We start from the raw sequence: 18,041 nt of genomic DNA on the forward strand, positions 1-18,041 counted from the left end.
CTTATTTCTTTGAATCTCAGTCCAGTTGACTGAAAGGCTTTCGGTAGTGGGTGAGAGGCTGCACATCATTCTCCACACTCCAAAGACCCTGGTAACGCTGTTTCCAGATCCCCTTCTCTCCCAGCTGCCCACACTTTGTTCACAGAGCAGTCATTGGAGGCACAGGGATGTTAAGAGGCCTGCACACCGCAGAGGAGGATCTCTTGCCCATCTGCCCCTTTGGGGGCTCTTTTGGCTTTTCATGGGCACATTGTACACATGTGGGCCAGGTATGAGCAAAGCCCCACCTCCCTTTGTGATGGACAATGCTCTTCCCTTTACAAGCACTTCAGTGGACAGCCACCACTTCTTGGCCTCTTGGCTGAGATCACATGTAAAACTTCTCTTTAGAAGAATAAGGAAGAATAAGGTCTCTTTTATGTTGTACGATTTCTTTTGAACACAGTGTCTGTAACTTCTAATGTCTGACTTAATATGAGATGGAACCTGAAATGGATCTGTGGCTTCCTTCTCAGAAGTGAGGCGCCACTCTCAAGCTTTCAGCCCAAGAGGAGATGACATTCCTCTACTGTACTTCACGAGGGGGTCAAGAGTAGCAGAAGGCAATGGTATATTATTTTATTCACCCAAAATATTTACTGAGATAGCATCTCTCTACATAGCCCTGGCTGTAGACCAGGCTGTAGACCTGCACCACCATGCCTGGCTCAAAAGGTTGATTTATTTGAAAATAAAAGGCTTAAGTTGACTTCTTTGGCTGGCAGACTACTTGTATTAATGGGATTAAATAACTCCTTAAACTTTATAGCAGGCCGGGCAGTGGCGGTGCACACCTTTAATCCCAGCACTTGTGAGGCAGAGGCAGGTGGATCTCTGTGAGTTCAAGGTCAGCCTGGTCTACAAATCGAGTTCCAGAACAGGACTGTTACACATAGAAACCCTGTCTAGAGAAACCCTGTCTCAGAAAAAAAAAAAAAAAATCTTTCTAGCAGATAGTAATTATCTATAGTGAGAGAAGTCATTTCACTGTTACTTACGAACTCTATTGTCACTCAGTGTAAGAGACGTTACCAAATACAAAGTCAGAGCTTGGCTGCGCATCTGACTTTGCTGACAAAGCATAGCTATAATACTTTTTCTTCCCATTAAGACAGTCCATGTTATCTGAGAATCAAATTTGGGTGTTCTCGAGTCTCTAAGATTGTACAGATTATATAATACATGGAGTCTTTTGGAAACATGCACTTGAAGTATTATTAAGTTCACTGTGGACACAGAGGCCAGGAAAGGAGGAAGAGGTTAAGCCTTTGTATTGAGTGGGGGGCCACATCATCCCCTTTGAGGTTCTTTATGTTGCTAAGCTGTGGAGGCCCACAGAGGTTTCCTAGGGAGATCTGAGCTTGCTTTACCCAGCAGGGCTGCATAAGGGGATGACTTGACCATGTGTGTGGTTACCAGGTGATGGGAAAGGTCTGCACTTGGCTGTGCAAGGGGGAGGTCTTTGCTCCACCCCTTGGTATTCCTATAAAAAGCCCCTTTGAAGAGACAGAAGGGGCCAGTGGATATTGATCCAGGCCCTCCCAAGGCTATCCTGTGTTTCTATCTGTTTCTCTCCCCTCTATTATTCTATCTAAATATTTCTCCCTCCTCCCTCCTCAAGAGTACCCTGGGGAAAAAGTGGGAGCGTGCCTCCCACACTAAGCCCTCTGTTTGCATGTGAGACAAGGAAACTGTTATTAATCTTGTTCCATTTTTTGGCTTACAATATGCCCATTTTCCCATCCGTATCTCCTTGACCTGTGTGTGACCTATGCCACAATAACCACCTCTTTCTTCTTTTTCCTTAACAATTTTCCTTTTGTGGTGGCTTTAATGACAATGGCCTCCACGGGCTCATAGATTTAAATACTTGGTCCCCAGCTGGTGGAACTGTTTGGGAAGGATTAGGAGGTGTGGTCTTGTTAGAGAAGGTGTGTCCCTGGGGGTGGGATTTGAGGTTATAAATGACTTCCACCACTCACTCCCAGTTAGGTCTCTCTGCCTCATGCTTGGGGGTCAGATGTGAGCTCTCAGCCACTGCTCCAGCACCATGCCTACCTGCCAGTTACCATGCTCCCTGCCAGGATGATCATGGACTCACCCTTTGGAGCCATGACCTCCCCCCAAATGAAATTCTTTCTTTTATAAGTTGCCTTGGTCATGACCACAGAAAAGCAACTAAGACATCTTTCCTCTTGGATTATTTAGGACCCATTTCCATGTGCACCCTTCTTCCCTCTCGCTTTCATACTCTTGCTGGGCATACGTCGTCGACATTTCAGGTCTAGTCTCTGAAGTCGGAACATCCTGAAATCTAAACTCTCTAGGCTTGCTTGTGAGCCCCAACCCTTTCTACCTTTCTAGAGAACATTCCCACCTGGAAAGGTACAGTCAGTCTGCTCACACTCCAGTCACCACCTCCGCCCATCCCCTTACCTTCCCAGAGGCACCTGTCCAGCCCACTCTCGGAAGCCTCCGCCACCGTCCACTCCTCCTTACCTCAGGCAGTCAGGGGTCTGGTCACTTCGGCTTTTCTTTCTCATACCAGCTCTTCCGGCTGTCGCTGTACTCTAATCTCTGCCTCATTTTAAGCTAAGCTTTCATCATTTCTCACCTGCTGTGTCCGGAGCCTCCTAGCTGTCATCCCAGCATCCTCTGGACCACTACTGTCCTAATTCATCTTGTCAGGGCTAAAACAACTCGGTTAAAGTCCTTGCTTATTACGACATCTGATAAATGTCATGTCTGATGCTGGCTGCTCCTGTCTTACTATAATTGTCCTGGCAGGAGTGAAGGTATTCTAAAGAGACACTCGGCCACTTCCTGCCAACTATCTAATCATTGAGACAAAGCACCAAAAGGGAAATGAATTTCCCCGGGAATCTCACTCTGGGAGAAAAGGAAAAGCTGAAGCCCTTTGTGCCAGCCAAAGGGGAAGCTTGTCTCCAAGGAAGAGAGTTCACACAATTCTGACAACTTGCCAGACCACCTTACAGGGGACGGAAGCTGAGACAATGATGGCCAGGACCTTACTTTGCCCAGGGATTGCTTAGTTATGTCTACTCATGCCCCTCTGGTTAACTTGAACTTCATGTCAGGACCCTGAAGATGTGGAGGTGGAGGTTGTGGGGGACTAGTTCCCGGACCTCTTCGATCCTACTGTGGTTAACCTTGGACAAATCTCCTTCTACCTTTCCACTATGACTTTGCCCCTTTAATTGGTTTACTGAAGATGAGTGGCTGAGCCCAATTTGTTAAGGCTGCCAGGGCCCAGGCTCAGCCCGTAACTACTCACCATTACTATCATTTGGTTTGTGTTCCTTTCCAAAGTGCACATGCCCTGCCTCAGGGGCTTTCTTAAAACCTGTCTCTACCTACGCACCTTCCTTTAATCCAGTGGTTCCCAACCTTCCTAAGGCTGCGACCCTTTAATACAGCTCCTCGTGCTGTGGGGACCCCCAACCGTAAAATCATTTTTGTTGCTACTTCCTAACTGTAATTTTGCTACCGTTAGGAATCGTAAATACGAACATCTGATCTGCAGGACATCTGACATGAAACCCCTGTGGAAGGGTCGCTCGACTTTCAAAGGGGTCACTGTCATCATTCCTAGCCACGGCTGGAGTCACATGACCGTGCACGCGCTGTCAGCAGTCAGGCAATACGCTTCGGCACTCCAGGGCCGTCCGTCCTAAGTAACCTGCACACAGCATGGGCACATAATCCACGCGCATGCATGGTGTAGCTACAGTCGGCTCACACACGCATGCGTATAAAAGCAGACTCTACCCGCTCCCCCGGGCTCTCTCTCCCTCTCGCCAGAGGTTGTGTGTGCACCCCACCTTCTTTCTTTTCGGTAGGCCTACCCACCTCCCCCCTTTCCCTTCCCTAATAAAAACTCTGAAAGTGGGTTCCGCTGTACCTCGTCGTGTTTGCTCACACCCAGTAAATAACACCGGCAAATAAATAACAGTCTCGACCCACAGGTTGAGAACCACTGCTTTAATCAGAAACACTCCTTTCTAACATTGGCTTGTTAAACAACTTGGTTTTTTTTCTTTCGTTTTTCTACTTCTTTTTATTTTACTGGGGATGGAATCCAGGGTCTGATAGGCATGACAGATGCATGAGAGGCCTATCATCTACCACCAAGTTCTGCCCCCTCCTGTTTACTGTTCTTTATTTTGTTGTTACTGTTTTTTTCAAGACAAGGTTTCTCTGTGTAGCCCTAGCTGTCCTGGAACTCACTCTGCAGACCAGGCTTGGCCTCGAACTCAGAGATCCGTCTGCCTCTGCCTCCCGAGTGCTGGGATTAAAGGCGTGAGCCACCACCGCCCGGCCCCCTCCTGTTCACTTTTCAAGATCACAGTTCAAATGTCACTTTCTCTAGGAAGCACTCCATCAAACCACCAGTTGTGGTGATATATTGTGTACCCTAATAAACTTGCCTTGAGGATCAGAGGACAGAGACAGTCACTAGATTAGATGTAGAGGTCAAGCAGTGGTGGCACATACCCTTAATCCTATCACTGGAAGGCAGAGATCCATTTGATCTCTATGAGTTCAAGGCCACACTGGAAATAGAGCCAGGCAGTGGTGGCACACACCTTGAATCCCAGTACTGGGAAGCACACACGCCTTTAATCCCAGGAAGTGAAGTCTGGGCAGAGAAAGGTATATAAGGTGTGAGGAGACAGGAACTAAAGCAGTTCAGCTGAGACCCTTTGGGGTGAGGACTCAGGATTTCAGTCTGAGGATTCGTGGAGTTGGTGAGGTGAGGCTGGCTGTGGCTTGCTCTGCTTCTCTGATCTTTCAGCTTTCACCCCAATATCTGGCCCTGGGTTTTTTATTATAAGACCATCTTAGATTCGAACAACATCCAGTGGCCAGTCTGCGTCAGGCTTCCGTAGAAGCCCGGTTTCTTATCTTCCCTGCACTAACCCCATCACACCATCTCAGCTTAGTGATCTCTCTCCTGCTCCAGCAGGAATGCAGCTGTACAGAGCTCATGTTACCCCAGGGTGCAGCTCATTGGCTTGGTGATCGGTATGTCTTCAGGCTGAAGGGAGGGGGTCACAGGGGAGCAGGCGGAGTCTGCCTCATTTGTCTCCCACTGATGGTTTCTGGCTGTGGGTCCTATACTGTCACAGTCCTTCCTTCCAGCCTTTTTGAAGCATATAATACATTATCATTAGCTACAGTTTCCAACTGTGCTATGAGCCTGGGCCTTACATTCTCACTTGCTCCCTGAAGTGCTATTATATGTGAGTTTGACTCTTAAGGGATGTTTTCTAAACAGGGGGAAAAAAAAATCACTGACCTTTAAAAATCAGGGTATCCAGCATCTTGAGCTGGTAAAGTCTGCAGTCAGTGTACAAGCCACCCAAAGGTGACCTTCGCCTGATTCTGCATCACACTCTCATGACAAAGCTTTTCTGTCTCTTCTCCAACCACTGGAACCTCTTGGCTCACTCATGAGGACCCAGGGCCTGCTCTTATGTCCAGGTCTCTGCAGTGGCCCATAATGATAGCATGCTCTTCTTCCAAAGCACACCTTCTCAGGGATGCCTTCCATGGCCGCCCTGCTATCTTCCACAGTGCCCAATTCCACCTTTTTCTCAATAGCCTTCATCACCTGGCACACTCTACTTTTTGTTTTTATTTTTCGAGACATGGTTTCTCTGTATAGCCCTGGCTGTCCTGGAACTTGTCTAGACCAGGGCTAGCCTGAAACTCAGAGAACCGCACCTGCCTCTGTCTTCCAAATGCTCGGTTTAAAGGTGTGTGTCACCAGGCCAGGCTACCCTCTACATTTAACTGCTTCTTTCAGTACATGTAAACGCCTCGTGGGTGAGTAGTTTTGTGTCTACGCCTCCCGATGAATGCCCAACATCTCATTCTTGGTACACAGCAACTGATGTCATGGGGCCTTCTAGAGAAGAGCTCCAACAATAGCAAAAGAGAAGACACAATTAAAACAATGTGTAAGGGATTCAAACAGATATTCTCTAATGAATACACACACACACACACACACACACACACACACACACACACACACACACACAAATGTATAAAGGGCCAATAAGGACATAGATATACAGTACCATGGGGCTGGAGAGATGGCTTTCTGCTTTATCAGGAAGCTGGAATCCAGACTCCAGCATCCACATCACATGGCTTATAAACACCTGTAACTCCAACTCGAAGGGATCTGATACCCACTTACAGCCTCTGTGGGTGTTCTCTCTTTCTCTCTCTCTCTCTCTCTCTCTCTCTCTCTCTCTCTCTCTCTCTCTCTCTCTCAAACACACACACACACACACACACACACACACACACACACACTGTGCATATGCCTATATAAATAAAATAATAAAAGGTTTAGAATATAATATCATTATTCAAAATTACAATGAACTACCACCACAAATATATTAGAAATATATTAGGATATAAAAGGAAAGAATATAAAAGTTCTGGCAAAGACAAGAAACTGGAACCTTACGGCACTGTGGGTAGGAATGTAAAATGGTGCAGCCAGTGGAAAACAAAACTGCCAGTTAAAAAAAATTAAACAGAACTCGCGTATAATCCAGAAATTATCCTGCTAGGTAGACATCCGAAAGGAATGGAGGTGGAATCTTAATAAAGTGTTTGTACACAACATCTGTGCACATTCACAGGTGAGCAGTAAACAAAAAGAGGAAGATGTTTAGGACGGAAAGTTCTTCAACCTTCGGAGGTGACTCACACCAGAACCTGGAAAAACCAAAGATGTTATCCTGAATCCCCAAATAAGGTGGATACAACAAGACAAATACTGTAGATTTCCCCTTATTTTAGCTACCTAGAGTGGTCAAACTCATGGAGAGAAAAAACAGAATGGTGACTGCCAAGGGCTCAGGGGAAGGCAGAATGAGGAATTAGTGTGCACGTACACTCCTCCTCCTCCACGTACACGTCCCCCCCACCCCCATTGGATAGGGTTTCTCTGCATAGCCCTGGCTGTCTGGGAACTCTCTCTGTAGACCAGCTGGCCTCAAACTCACAGAGATCCACCTGCCTCTGCCTCCCTAAGTGCTGGGATTAAAAAAACACACACCACCATCACCCTGGGAAACATCTGTTTGAGAAGATGAAAAAGTTCTGGAGGTGGGTCAGGGTGATGGTTGCACAGATACGTGAATACCACTAAACTGTACACCTAAAATGGTTAAGATGGTAAATGTTACGTTACCTACATTTGCCTACAATTAAAAAGGAATGAAAGAGAGAAATGGATGGCCAGTTGTGTCCACTCTGTCTAGCTCCTTCTTGCTCCATCCAGGACTACAAGTCTCATACAGATTTGGAACCATCACTGGGAAGCTCGGGGCTCCACCCCAAGAGCACACTTCCCCCTATTTTCACTGTCTCTGTGGAAACATTACTTCAGGCTCTACTTCTAAGAGGAATGGATTAGTAGGAGAAAAACCTCCATAAACTGGCCTGGGGACAAATGTCCATGCATTTCATTATCAGCAGTGACTCTCAGTTTCTGAGCTCCATCCAGCAATAATTCCACCCTCACAAGTGGAAGTGAGTCAGAGAACTACATAACCCCCATTCACAAGGGAGTAAACACAAAATCCAGTGAGCTTTACACACAGTGACCGAAGAGGGACTGCCCTTCCTAGGAGATCGACCATTAACGTCTTAAGGATTAAGACATATTTTTATTTTCTGTGTGTGAGTATGTATGTGTACCGCATGCATGCAGTGTCCACAGAGGCCGGGACAGGGTATCAGATCCCCTGGAACTGGAGTTATGGACAGTTGTGAGCTGCTATGTGGCTGCTGGGAATGGAAACTGGGTTCTTTACTAGAGTAGTTAGTGTTCTTAACCACTGAGCTCTCTCTCCAGCCCTATGTTAAGAATTTCTTCATCAATGACTGGCTCAAATTTTTCCACAGACCAGTATTAGATTTCACAATCCCGACCAGTTCCCTTCTACCATTTGGCAGTTATAAAAAAAAACAAAAACAAAAACAAAAACAAAAAAAAACCAAAGGCTAAAAGAATAAGTATGTATCCGAACATTCATGAGCAAGTAAGTCTCAGATGGCCTGAGCCATCTTGCTGCAGAGCTCACACGCGCACGTCACCATTATCATTCTGACCTCTCCAGTCAAGACCTGACTTTGGTTCTCTGGGAAAGACCTCATCCCATGCTTCCTTCAGCTCTAACAAGTGCTAAAGAACCCCAGAGGTCGCTACGCTTCCTGACTCCAAACTGATCTCAATCCTTCCACTATTCTCTGAGCCTAAATGCAACAAGACACTATTTTCTAGGCAAAGAAGGAACGACTAGACCTTCTAAAATTTTGTATATTTTATATATATATAAAATGACTAAAGATTCTTAGAACAAATAGTCACATGTGGGCCATCTCATTTAATGTGCCCTGGTTTTTCCACAGGGCACTTCTCCACGGGACCTAATGATCTGCTGATCCACAGGGTTGGTGACCCCTGCATCCTTCTCCAGGGGTTTCTGCAGATTTTTCTGAGAGGATGTCTGCTTTGTTCTCCAGACACTGGGGAGAGGGGATGTACCCTGGGGCTTTTCAATAGGAGGGCATTTGGTTTGCCAAGGCCACCCCATAGGCTGCAAGGGCCTTTGGCCAAAGGAAACAAATACCAAGTTGGAAGAATTTTAGGAATAGGCTCCAACTCGTCAAGTATAACGGACAGAAAAGGGAAAGACAGTCACAGTCAGAGCTGGGCACTGAGCCAACAGCTGGAGTTTCCTCCACCCCTTACAAGAGGTTTTTAGGTCACTTCCTCCACAAAAAATCGGCTTCTTTGAAACCACCAGAGATGCTATATATTGGCTCCTAAAACAAACTATTTATAGCAGTCTGGTTGTGTTCACTTTGTTAAAAATACAAATGCCAGCTCACCTAACATGTGCCACCTTCAGCACGGAATGTACGATGCCCCTGCTGACTCACTGCTTCCCTGAATCTGCAGACTAGCTTTCCCCACATCCATTCTCACCCGGACGGAGCCCTGGCATCTTACCGTCGGGGCTAGAGAACATGACTACCCAAGACATGGTGGGGATGATGCTTACAGAGTTCTCCTTCAACTGCAATCCTTCCCCGTTGGGAAGGGACGACCTTCGCTTCGAGTTCCTGTTTGGGGTAGAAGTCACGGCCCCGGCTTTCTTCTTCACAGTGAACACCTCACAGCTGGCTTGGTCCTCATTGTGTGTGCTCTTCCCGGCATTGATAACCCTGAAGGAGAAGCCAGAAAAAGCGGATCAGAGGGTGGTTTCTGGGAAGCTGAGCGCTCAGCCTCTATCTCAAGGGTCAGCCAAGGAGACTCCACAGCTGGCATCGAACGACTTGATGCCGTGGGTTCATGGTCTCTATATTTTATGTCCTGAATAAACCGAGCTATGGAGAATGGAATTGCATTAGCACCCTCTGACGCACTCGCTAAGGGAGTTATTCTGATCGCAGCTCACTTCTGCAGGTGTCTGTTAGATACAGCCCCCCCCCCCCCCCCCCGCACCCCGTGGCCCCTCTCGAGTCAAAACACACGAAGCAACCACTCCTTCAGGTTAATCTGGAGACTGAACTGCTTGGTAATTACAACAGGGACAGACAGGGTAGCTCGGGGAATTGTGTTCCATTTCCCCAAGTGATAAAGAGCAAAGTCACTATCGATCTTATCAAAGAACGTGGCAGCAATTTACAGCACATCGTAAAGTCCGAGGGAAGAGAGAACCGTACCTCACGCTGCCCCCCCTCTCACACACAAGCCAGTGACAGATCAAAGGTGTGCTGTCAGAGCTTTTTCAGCTCTGCCTCTTATCTTGAAGAGTGATGATTACCGCTCATGCACTTCGACTTGGACAGCGAAGACATACCAGAAGGTTCCGTGGAGTGTGGGCAACCAGAAGGTTCCGTGGAGTGCGGGCAATGCTTTGGTCTAGTTTCTAATGTCAGAAGGATTGGAATGTTTTAGGAAAGCATGCGCCACCGTTCATGTGCCTTTGCCCAAGTCCAGGTACACACAGAGTCAGCTCCTCTGTCTTTATGAGTGGAGGTTGGGTTGAACTAGCTTTCCTAAAAAAGAGTTCCCTTTGATTGTGCACACACTTCTGTACACACACACACACACACACACACACACACACACACACACACACACCAGAAAGGAGCAGATTGAGATCTGAGTGCTTCATGATCTCACGCAGGGGTTTTGGGACAATCTTCTGCAAAACACAGGGACTGCAGGGAGGTGTCTCACACATTTTTACACTTTGGTTTTTTTTTTAACATCTAAGCACTTTTTAAAAATGCAATAATTAACGAGTTCATTCCCTGGGACTCCCTTTTGAGCTGTACCCACTCTTGGACATGACCTTCTGTCCCTTGCTTAGTTATAAGCCTTGCACACACCACACTCTTTCTAACTGTGCAGATATCTCTTTCTTAGTGAATTGGAGTGTGGCCTCACGAAAAGTTCAATTCCATACATTCATGTCATCAGAAACGGGTACCTTTGTCATGGCAAGCTTTTTATCTTTTTTTTTTCTGAATTGACAAGTATCGTATCATTTGATTTCAAAAAAAATTTACCATATTTGCGTTGGCAAGATGGCTCAGGGGGTAAAACCATTTGCTGGCAAAGTCTGGCAATCCAGGTTTGAAAAAGAAGATACCATTACCATCTGTGAGTACTCATCTGCATGCTCCAAGAAGGCGGCCACACCAGCTACCTGCTGTGTGCTCTATTTCAAGGTTTGGTAGTCATTAACACAGCTTCATTGTTCTTATTGGTGGTACTACAAATTGTCATCTCTGCTGCTTCCACAAAGCAAGATCTGCTTTTATTCACTTCACATGCTGAAGTTTTGGGGGCTTTTTTTTTTTTTAATTACAAAAATTTCAAGTCGAATTTTGCTTCGAACATTTCAACATCACCTTCTGGGGGATAATAAGGAGGTGAGCATTTCTGCTGTCCTCTCTCTGAGGTCAAGTGGGCCTTGCAGTTTATTATACCTGGTGTAGAGTGGTTGGGAGAGAGGGGGTGTCTTATCCTCACCCTCTCTCCTCTAAGGAAGGGACATGTTTGGATGCACACGGTGAGGCTACCTACAAGGTGATGATTACCAGTGCCACACTGACTGCCAAAGTTCAGTCACAGACTCTAAGTGCCACAGCCAAGGCCACAGCTGGGATAAAGATGCAGTCGACTCAGAGTCCATCTCAACTCTTTCCCCATGCACCATACAGGCAGTCTGTGCCACGCCAGGCTGGACTGTGGGGAAACACAGAGAAGGCTGCTGCTGCTCTAGTCCTGAGAGCAAGGGCAACTTCCTCCCTGCTTCTCTGACCACAGAAGAGTCCCAGTAAGACCCCGAGGAAGGAGGAGGCACAGGCAGCCCAGGACGTGCCCAGCCAAGAGACGGTCACGCTTGGTCCCAGCTACCTCACTAGGTAGGACTGCATCTCAGGACAGAACAGGTTAACTAGGCGCCTGTTTCTGATGTCTGACCTTGGGGAAACAAGCCATGAGGTGGGAGAACCAGTAGGAAATAACCCGTCTCCTGCCACTGGTAATGACTTGCCAAGCCGTATATTTGTAGGGTGTTATTTACTCAAAGGCAATGCTCTACTGCCACGATTTCCCAAACAAGCACCTTTCCCAGACAATGCTGAAATGGAGGTCCGGCTGGGAAACCAGCTCATGACAAGTCCCTCACAGCACCTTCTGGGCAAGGTCTCGGCTACCGTTTCCAGAACCTGGTGTCACTCCACCATTAGTGCCTAACCTTGTGCTGTTGCTTTCTTTTAAAATAACAACAGCAAAAGCACTGCAGATCTTCAGTAGCTCCCCCGGGAAGGCTGACTGACTCATCAGCTGCTGCTGGCTTCCAGCAGTCCATAGAACTACTATAATTACTTAAATCATGAAGTCAGAAATCACCATCCCCATAAAATGCAGCCTCCCGTCTCCCATGATGGGTGTTAAATTCTGAAGCTGACCTGGTTTTGCCAAGAGATTCCCAAAACCTTGCATTATGCATGCGAAATCTAGGGCCCCGGAGGACTGTGACCAATACAAGGTCGCACAGTTAAAAACAGCAGAGCTGTGAACACACTTGCGAGTCCCGAGCTCTTTCCCTGGCCTCGGCTCTCAGGCTGTTACTTTCCTAGTGTACATCTATTCCTGGTGGCACATGGTTCAGAGGTCCGCGCTGTACTGAGTCATCAGAGGTGGAGAACTGAGAAAGAGCAATTACTGGGTGACCTTACTTTGCCATTTCATGTTGAATCAGCTTGTGAATGAGCCAGTGAAATGCTAAAAAGTCAGAAATGTCAATCTGGCGGAGAGACTAAAATACTGGTCTAGTCAGACATTTCAGTATTACCCAGTTGATAAAGAACTGACCAAAAAAACTTTTCTTTTTTTAAAAGATTAAAAAATAAACAACTTTTCTAAGTGTATGTTTTGCCTGTGTTAAATGTTTCCGGTACATCAAGAGGCCAGAAGAGGGCATCAGCTCCAATGGAACCAGAGTTTTGTATGGTTGTGAGCTACCATGTGTGCCAGGAATCGAACATGGGTTCTCTAGCAGGGCAAAAGTGACTGCCGAGCCATCTCTCTGGTTTCCCTCCTCTCTGGCATTGCTGGGGATTGATTCCAGGGTCATGTGTTTTGTCACGGAACTCCACCCCACCCCTCACCCCCACCCCCCACCCCCGCCCCACCCCTGCCCCTGTATCATTCCCATTATTTCACCTTCGGTATTTCACACACATTGAGTAGGAAAGCCTTGATTCTTTCAATTGACTTTGGTCCTAAAATAAGTTCAGTGTCTATCAACCTAAATGCCGTATTTTCTTCTTCAAAGGCAAAGGCATTACCTGTCAGTTGGAAAGGGAACTAGACCCCTCTTAAAGCAGGGGTTCTCAACCCTCCTAAGGCTGCAACCCTTTTACGACAATTCCATGTTGCGACGCCCCCTCCGGACCATAAAATAATTATCGTTGTTACTTCGTACCTGTAATTTTGCTACTGTTATGAATCATAACATGAATATCTGATACACAGGATATTTGAACAACCCCCCTTAAGGGGGTCGCGACCCACAGGTTGAGAACCAATGCAAGTCTAAAAGTCAACAGAGGAAAAAAAAATCTCAGTTTCCTAAGTTGAGGAGCAGCTAGTTCTGCAAGCTGAGAGCACATGAATGTATGAACAGCTAGTCTGTCTTTGTCTTCTGCTCCTAAATAAAGCCAGCACTCCCTTGAGGTCAAAAAGCACACTCTTCATCTACACAAGATGCTTATTTTGAACATCTGAAAATAAAATGCTAGTGGGCAGTAAATGATCATATTTCTGGTGACGCAGTTTTCCAATCTCCTACAAAGAAGGCAAACATTTTCTCTGAAACTAACCTACATGCAATAAATTGTGGCCGTTATGAGCAAGGGGCGGAGGGGAGGGGGGGGAGGCTCTTTGCTGAGAACAGAGCACAGAGCAGGTACTACTGAATCAACATAGGAGTCAGAGAGAAAAGTGCTGCTCACTTCCCGAAGAGGAGAATGGTGTATTTGTTGAGATCTGTGTGGGTGCCAGGGAGCTGCCAGCACTTCCCAGGGAGGAATCAACTCTTTGCATCCTCTGGTCAACTCCGAGGTGCCGACCACTGTTTCCACCTTTCAGAGAGGGCAGTGGAGTCAACGAGGGCCAGAGCGCATGCAAGTTCCCGCTCCACACCTCGAGTCCTCAGCTGCATTTATTTCATCAATTAAATTCTGAGTTGCGAAGATATGGGTTGGACAAGAGGATTTCACTTACCTAAAGAACTGAGTAATTTTTAAGTTAGAATTCAAATTGGAAAGGAAGAAAAAGAGGATGAAGGAGAATTACCGTCTGTTCAATATAGAAAGTTTACAATCATCCCCCCCCCAACACCTAAAAGAACAATATAAGAGCTGCAGAATTTGATTTTATTTTTAAAGGAAGTGTAAAGCCCTGGGTAGTTTAAACTAAAAATTTTACATGGCGTGATAGCACTTCTCAGCAGGTAGTAATCACGTCGGTTGAGGAAGAGGTATTTGTATGGGACACGAGGTGAAGGGAGATATACTGCTGATTCATATATAATTGAGAGGCGGACTGAAAATTGCTGTCCAGGGGAAATGAATCATTTATGAGAAATCAAATATAAGCTGCCTATTACGAACATTCTCTTCTCTAGGTAACCTTGCAGTCTGGGTTTTGTAAGGCTCTCTGAAGTAGGGAGACACCCAGACAGGCCACAGCAGGAAGACAACTTAATCCTTAATTGTGAGCTCCCAGGGAGACAAGCTCCTGTCCCTGGGTGCTGGAAAGCCTTGCTTTGACCAGAAACCTGATGAGTCCTTTGGAAACAGCCCTTAGCGACACCAGCGGATGGTCATGGGGAGGGACTCCCATCAGGACTGGCAGTGTCCCCAAGACAGCCACTCAAGAGCAGGGGAGGGAACAGACGTCCACTCCATCACTGTAGTTAACAGTAACCCCATGTCACGAGAAGTAACTGGGATGTATGAAAGAAAGCTCCGGTGATGGTGGGCTTCTGCACTTTGGAGGTTAAGCACCACTTTGAGGGGGAGGTAGCTTGGTGAAGGCAGAACATACGGGCATTGGTAGAGCCTTCCTTCAACGACCCACATCATACCTTCCTGTGGTTACGAGTGGGTGTGGACAATCATGGGTCTCATCCTATGGATGAGCTAGAATTAAAAAACAAGAAACAGAAAACAAAACAACAAAACAAAACCAAACAAAAACCCAATGTCCACAAAGTGGAATTTTTAAAAAAGCTTGTAGTCTAGATTTAAAATCTGGGATATTTACATTAAAATGTTCATATGCCAGTTTCTCTTGAAAATGAATGTATCTGCCTGCATACTGTATAAAAACAGCCAACCCTGAGAGGAGGTTGTCCCCAAGAGATTGGACAAGTCCTTGCTAGTTTATTACAGACCTTCCTGTATTGACCTTTGCCAGTTTAACTGACAGCCTGGCCCAATGGGCATTTGAACTGCAACCCTGACATCATAGCTCTGTGAGTGGATGAAAATAGGAAAATGATTAGACGTGAACACATAGTGATTGAAATAATTGCAAATGTTTACTGCAGGGCTAGGGTAATAGCTCAGTTGAGAAAGTTCTTGCCTTGTAAGTACAAAACTACCAATTTTAGCCCTTAAACCCATATACAAAAGGCTGGGTATAGCTGGGCTCGTGGTGGTGCAAACCTTTAATCCCAGAGGAGGCAGGAGGATCTCTGTGAGTTTGAGGTCAGCCAGGGTAGCCTACTTGGTGTGGGAGGCCAGCTCCCACCTTTTAAAGGGTTCCTATGAGGAGAAGAGAGGGATAAGAAACTTTTAGATAGATTGCAAAGAGAAGAAAGAACACAGGATAGCTTCAGGAGGACCTGGATCAAAATCCACTGACCCCTTCTGTCTCTTCAAAAGGGCTTTTTATAACAATGCCAAGGGGCAGGGCAAGAGACCTTCCAAACACCTGGTAACCACACCCGTGGTCAAATCATCCCCTTATGCAGCCCTGCTGGGTAAAGCAGGCTCAGATTCTCGGATCCTGAGTGAGTTCTCACTAGGAAACCTCTGTGGGTCTCTACAACTTGGCAAACTGAAGGCCGGTGAGAGGTCTTGTCTAAAAAAGTAAGGTGATGGAGCCTGAGAAACGACACCTTTGGTTGTCCTTTGCCCTTCACACACACACACACACACACACACACACACACACACACACACACACGTAGACACAGATTTGAGTGTAGTGATGCACATGCCCGCAATCCAAGCACTCTAGAAGCCAAACAGGACTGTAAATTGTAAACCAGCCTAGGAATGTAGGGCGGTCCTGTCCAAAGGGGAGGAAGAAACCCGAATTGGGATGGATCAGCACACAGCATCTGCCCATCACGGAGCCACAATCACCTTTAGAAGATGTGGTATCTCAGTTATAACAAAGCTTCACCACCCAAAGAAACAGAACTGTATTTCTCAGTGTTCTGGATGTAGTACAGACAGAAGATAACACACCCTGGGTCTGTCGAGGACTCTCTACCTGCTCACAGGTGACAATATTCTTGCTATGACCTTCCATGGCAGAAGGGGCAGAGAAAAAGAGAACAGCCCTTTAACTATCAGACTGTCTTATCAGACTATTAATCCCACTCACAGGAGCTCTACCTTCATTCCCTAATCATATCCGGAAGGCCTCACTTCTAATAGTGTCACGTTGGGGTTAGGTTCCAACATATGATTTGAGTGACACACACACACACACACACACACACACACACACACACACACACACACACACAAGTCTATTGAACCTCTTTAGAAAACACTGCAATTTGTCTCAGACCGACTCTAGAGTTGAGGTGTCTGTCATAAAAGTTCCAAGAACCCAGAGGAGAGTAATTGATCAAATCTACAGAAAGGGTCACGGATGAGGTGGCTTCTGATTTCAGCCTCACCGAGTAAAGAAGGGACCAGGACTTAGAAGTTAAAGAAAGGGTCCCAGACAGAGAAGCAGTCTGAGAAAACTGAGCATGAGACGAACTTCCTAATAGGTAGCCTGGGTGTGAGCTAACCATAGGCTGTCACTATAGGCTTGGTTGATGAAGATTATCTCAGAACTCAAACATGCACTTCTCCAGGGACTTTCCCCTACAGGGTCCCATGGGAGGAAATGAGGACTGCTGAAACAAAGGCTTGGCACACTGACGGTGGCCCCAGGAAAGCAGTCTAGAAGCCTCACGGTAGATGAGGGAGGACGGCAGCAGAGGTAAAAGCATCGGGGAAAGGTCTTTTTGTCCAAGTGACACAGAGGTCATGTGCCAAGCACTGGCTCTGCATGGAGGGGAAGAGGAGGTGTTCAGAGGTGGCATGTGAACTGAGACGTCCTGGAGAGTCTGGCAGACATGGATCCATGCACAAGGTGCTGCGAGATGCCGTTCTGTATGCTGTGAGTATGTGCTGCTCCAACTGGTTGATAAATAAAACGCTGATTGGCCAGTAGCCAGGCAGGAAGTATAGGCGGGGTGAGCAGACAAGGAGAATTCTGGGAAGAGGACGGCTGAGTCAGGAGTCGCCAGCCAGACACAGAGGAAGCAAGATGTGAAGACAGAACTGAGGAAAGGTACCAAGCCACATGGCTAAACATAGATAAGAATTATGGGTTAATTTAAATGTAAGAGCTAGTCTGTAATAAGCCTGAGCTAATGGCCGAGCAGTTATAATTAATATAAGCTTCTGAGTGATTATAAGTGGGCCACAGGACTGCAGGGGCCTGGCAGGACCAAAGAAACATTCCAGCTACAGACAGGGAAGGGAAGATGGGGATGACTCCCAGGTTCCAAGACGGCAAAATGACAGACAGGTGCTATTTTTGTTGCTGTGATTAAAAAAATACTGACCAGGACTGGAGAGATAGCTCAGTGGTTAAAAACATTAGCTGTTCTTCCAGAGGTCCTGAGTTCAATTCCCAGCACTCACATGGTGGCTCACAACCATCCATAATGAGATCTGGTATACATGCAGACAGAACACTGTATACATAATAAATCAATCTTAAAAAAAATACTGACCAAAACCAACCTTGTGAGGAAAGAGTTGATTTCAACTTACATTTCCTGCTAATAGTTCATCACTGAGTGAAGCCAGGGCAGGAACTTAGGCAGGAGTGGAGACAGGAGCCATGAGGGGAGGCTGTTGAGTGGCTTGCTCTCAGCCTTGTAGTCAGCCACTGTTCTTACACTGCCCAGGCCCAACCGCCCAGGGATGGTACCACTCTGTGTGGGCTGGGCTCTCCTACATCAGTTAGCCATCAAGCCAATGCCCCCACAGACAAATCCACAGACCGATCTGATGGAGGTGACTCTTCAGCTGAGGGCCCCTCTACCCAGGTGTCCACC

General features: G+C 46.6%; 1 protein-coding gene across 1 annotated transcript in view; it reads right to left on the reverse strand.

The window, feature by feature from the left end:
* LOC128094132 (protein phosphatase 1H) overlaps window positions 1-18,041 on the reverse strand; it is a 139,572-nt gene that overhangs the window by 23,427 nt on the left and 98,104 nt on the right. The window contains exon 2 of the mRNA XM_052712253.1: window positions 9,159-9,321. Coding sequence (XP_052568213.1) covers window positions 9,159-9,321 — 163 coding nt within the window. The remainder of the gene's footprint in view (window positions 1-9,158; window positions 9,322-18,041) is intronic.

Source organism: Peromyscus californicus, unplaced genomic scaffold (assembly GCF_007827085.1).
Source record: "Peromyscus californicus insignis strain IS unplaced genomic scaffold, ASM782708v3 Scaffold_4__1_contigs__length_199733344, whole genome shotgun sequence".
Classification (NCBI taxonomy): Eukaryota; Metazoa; Chordata; class Mammalia; order Rodentia; family Cricetidae; genus Peromyscus; species Peromyscus californicus.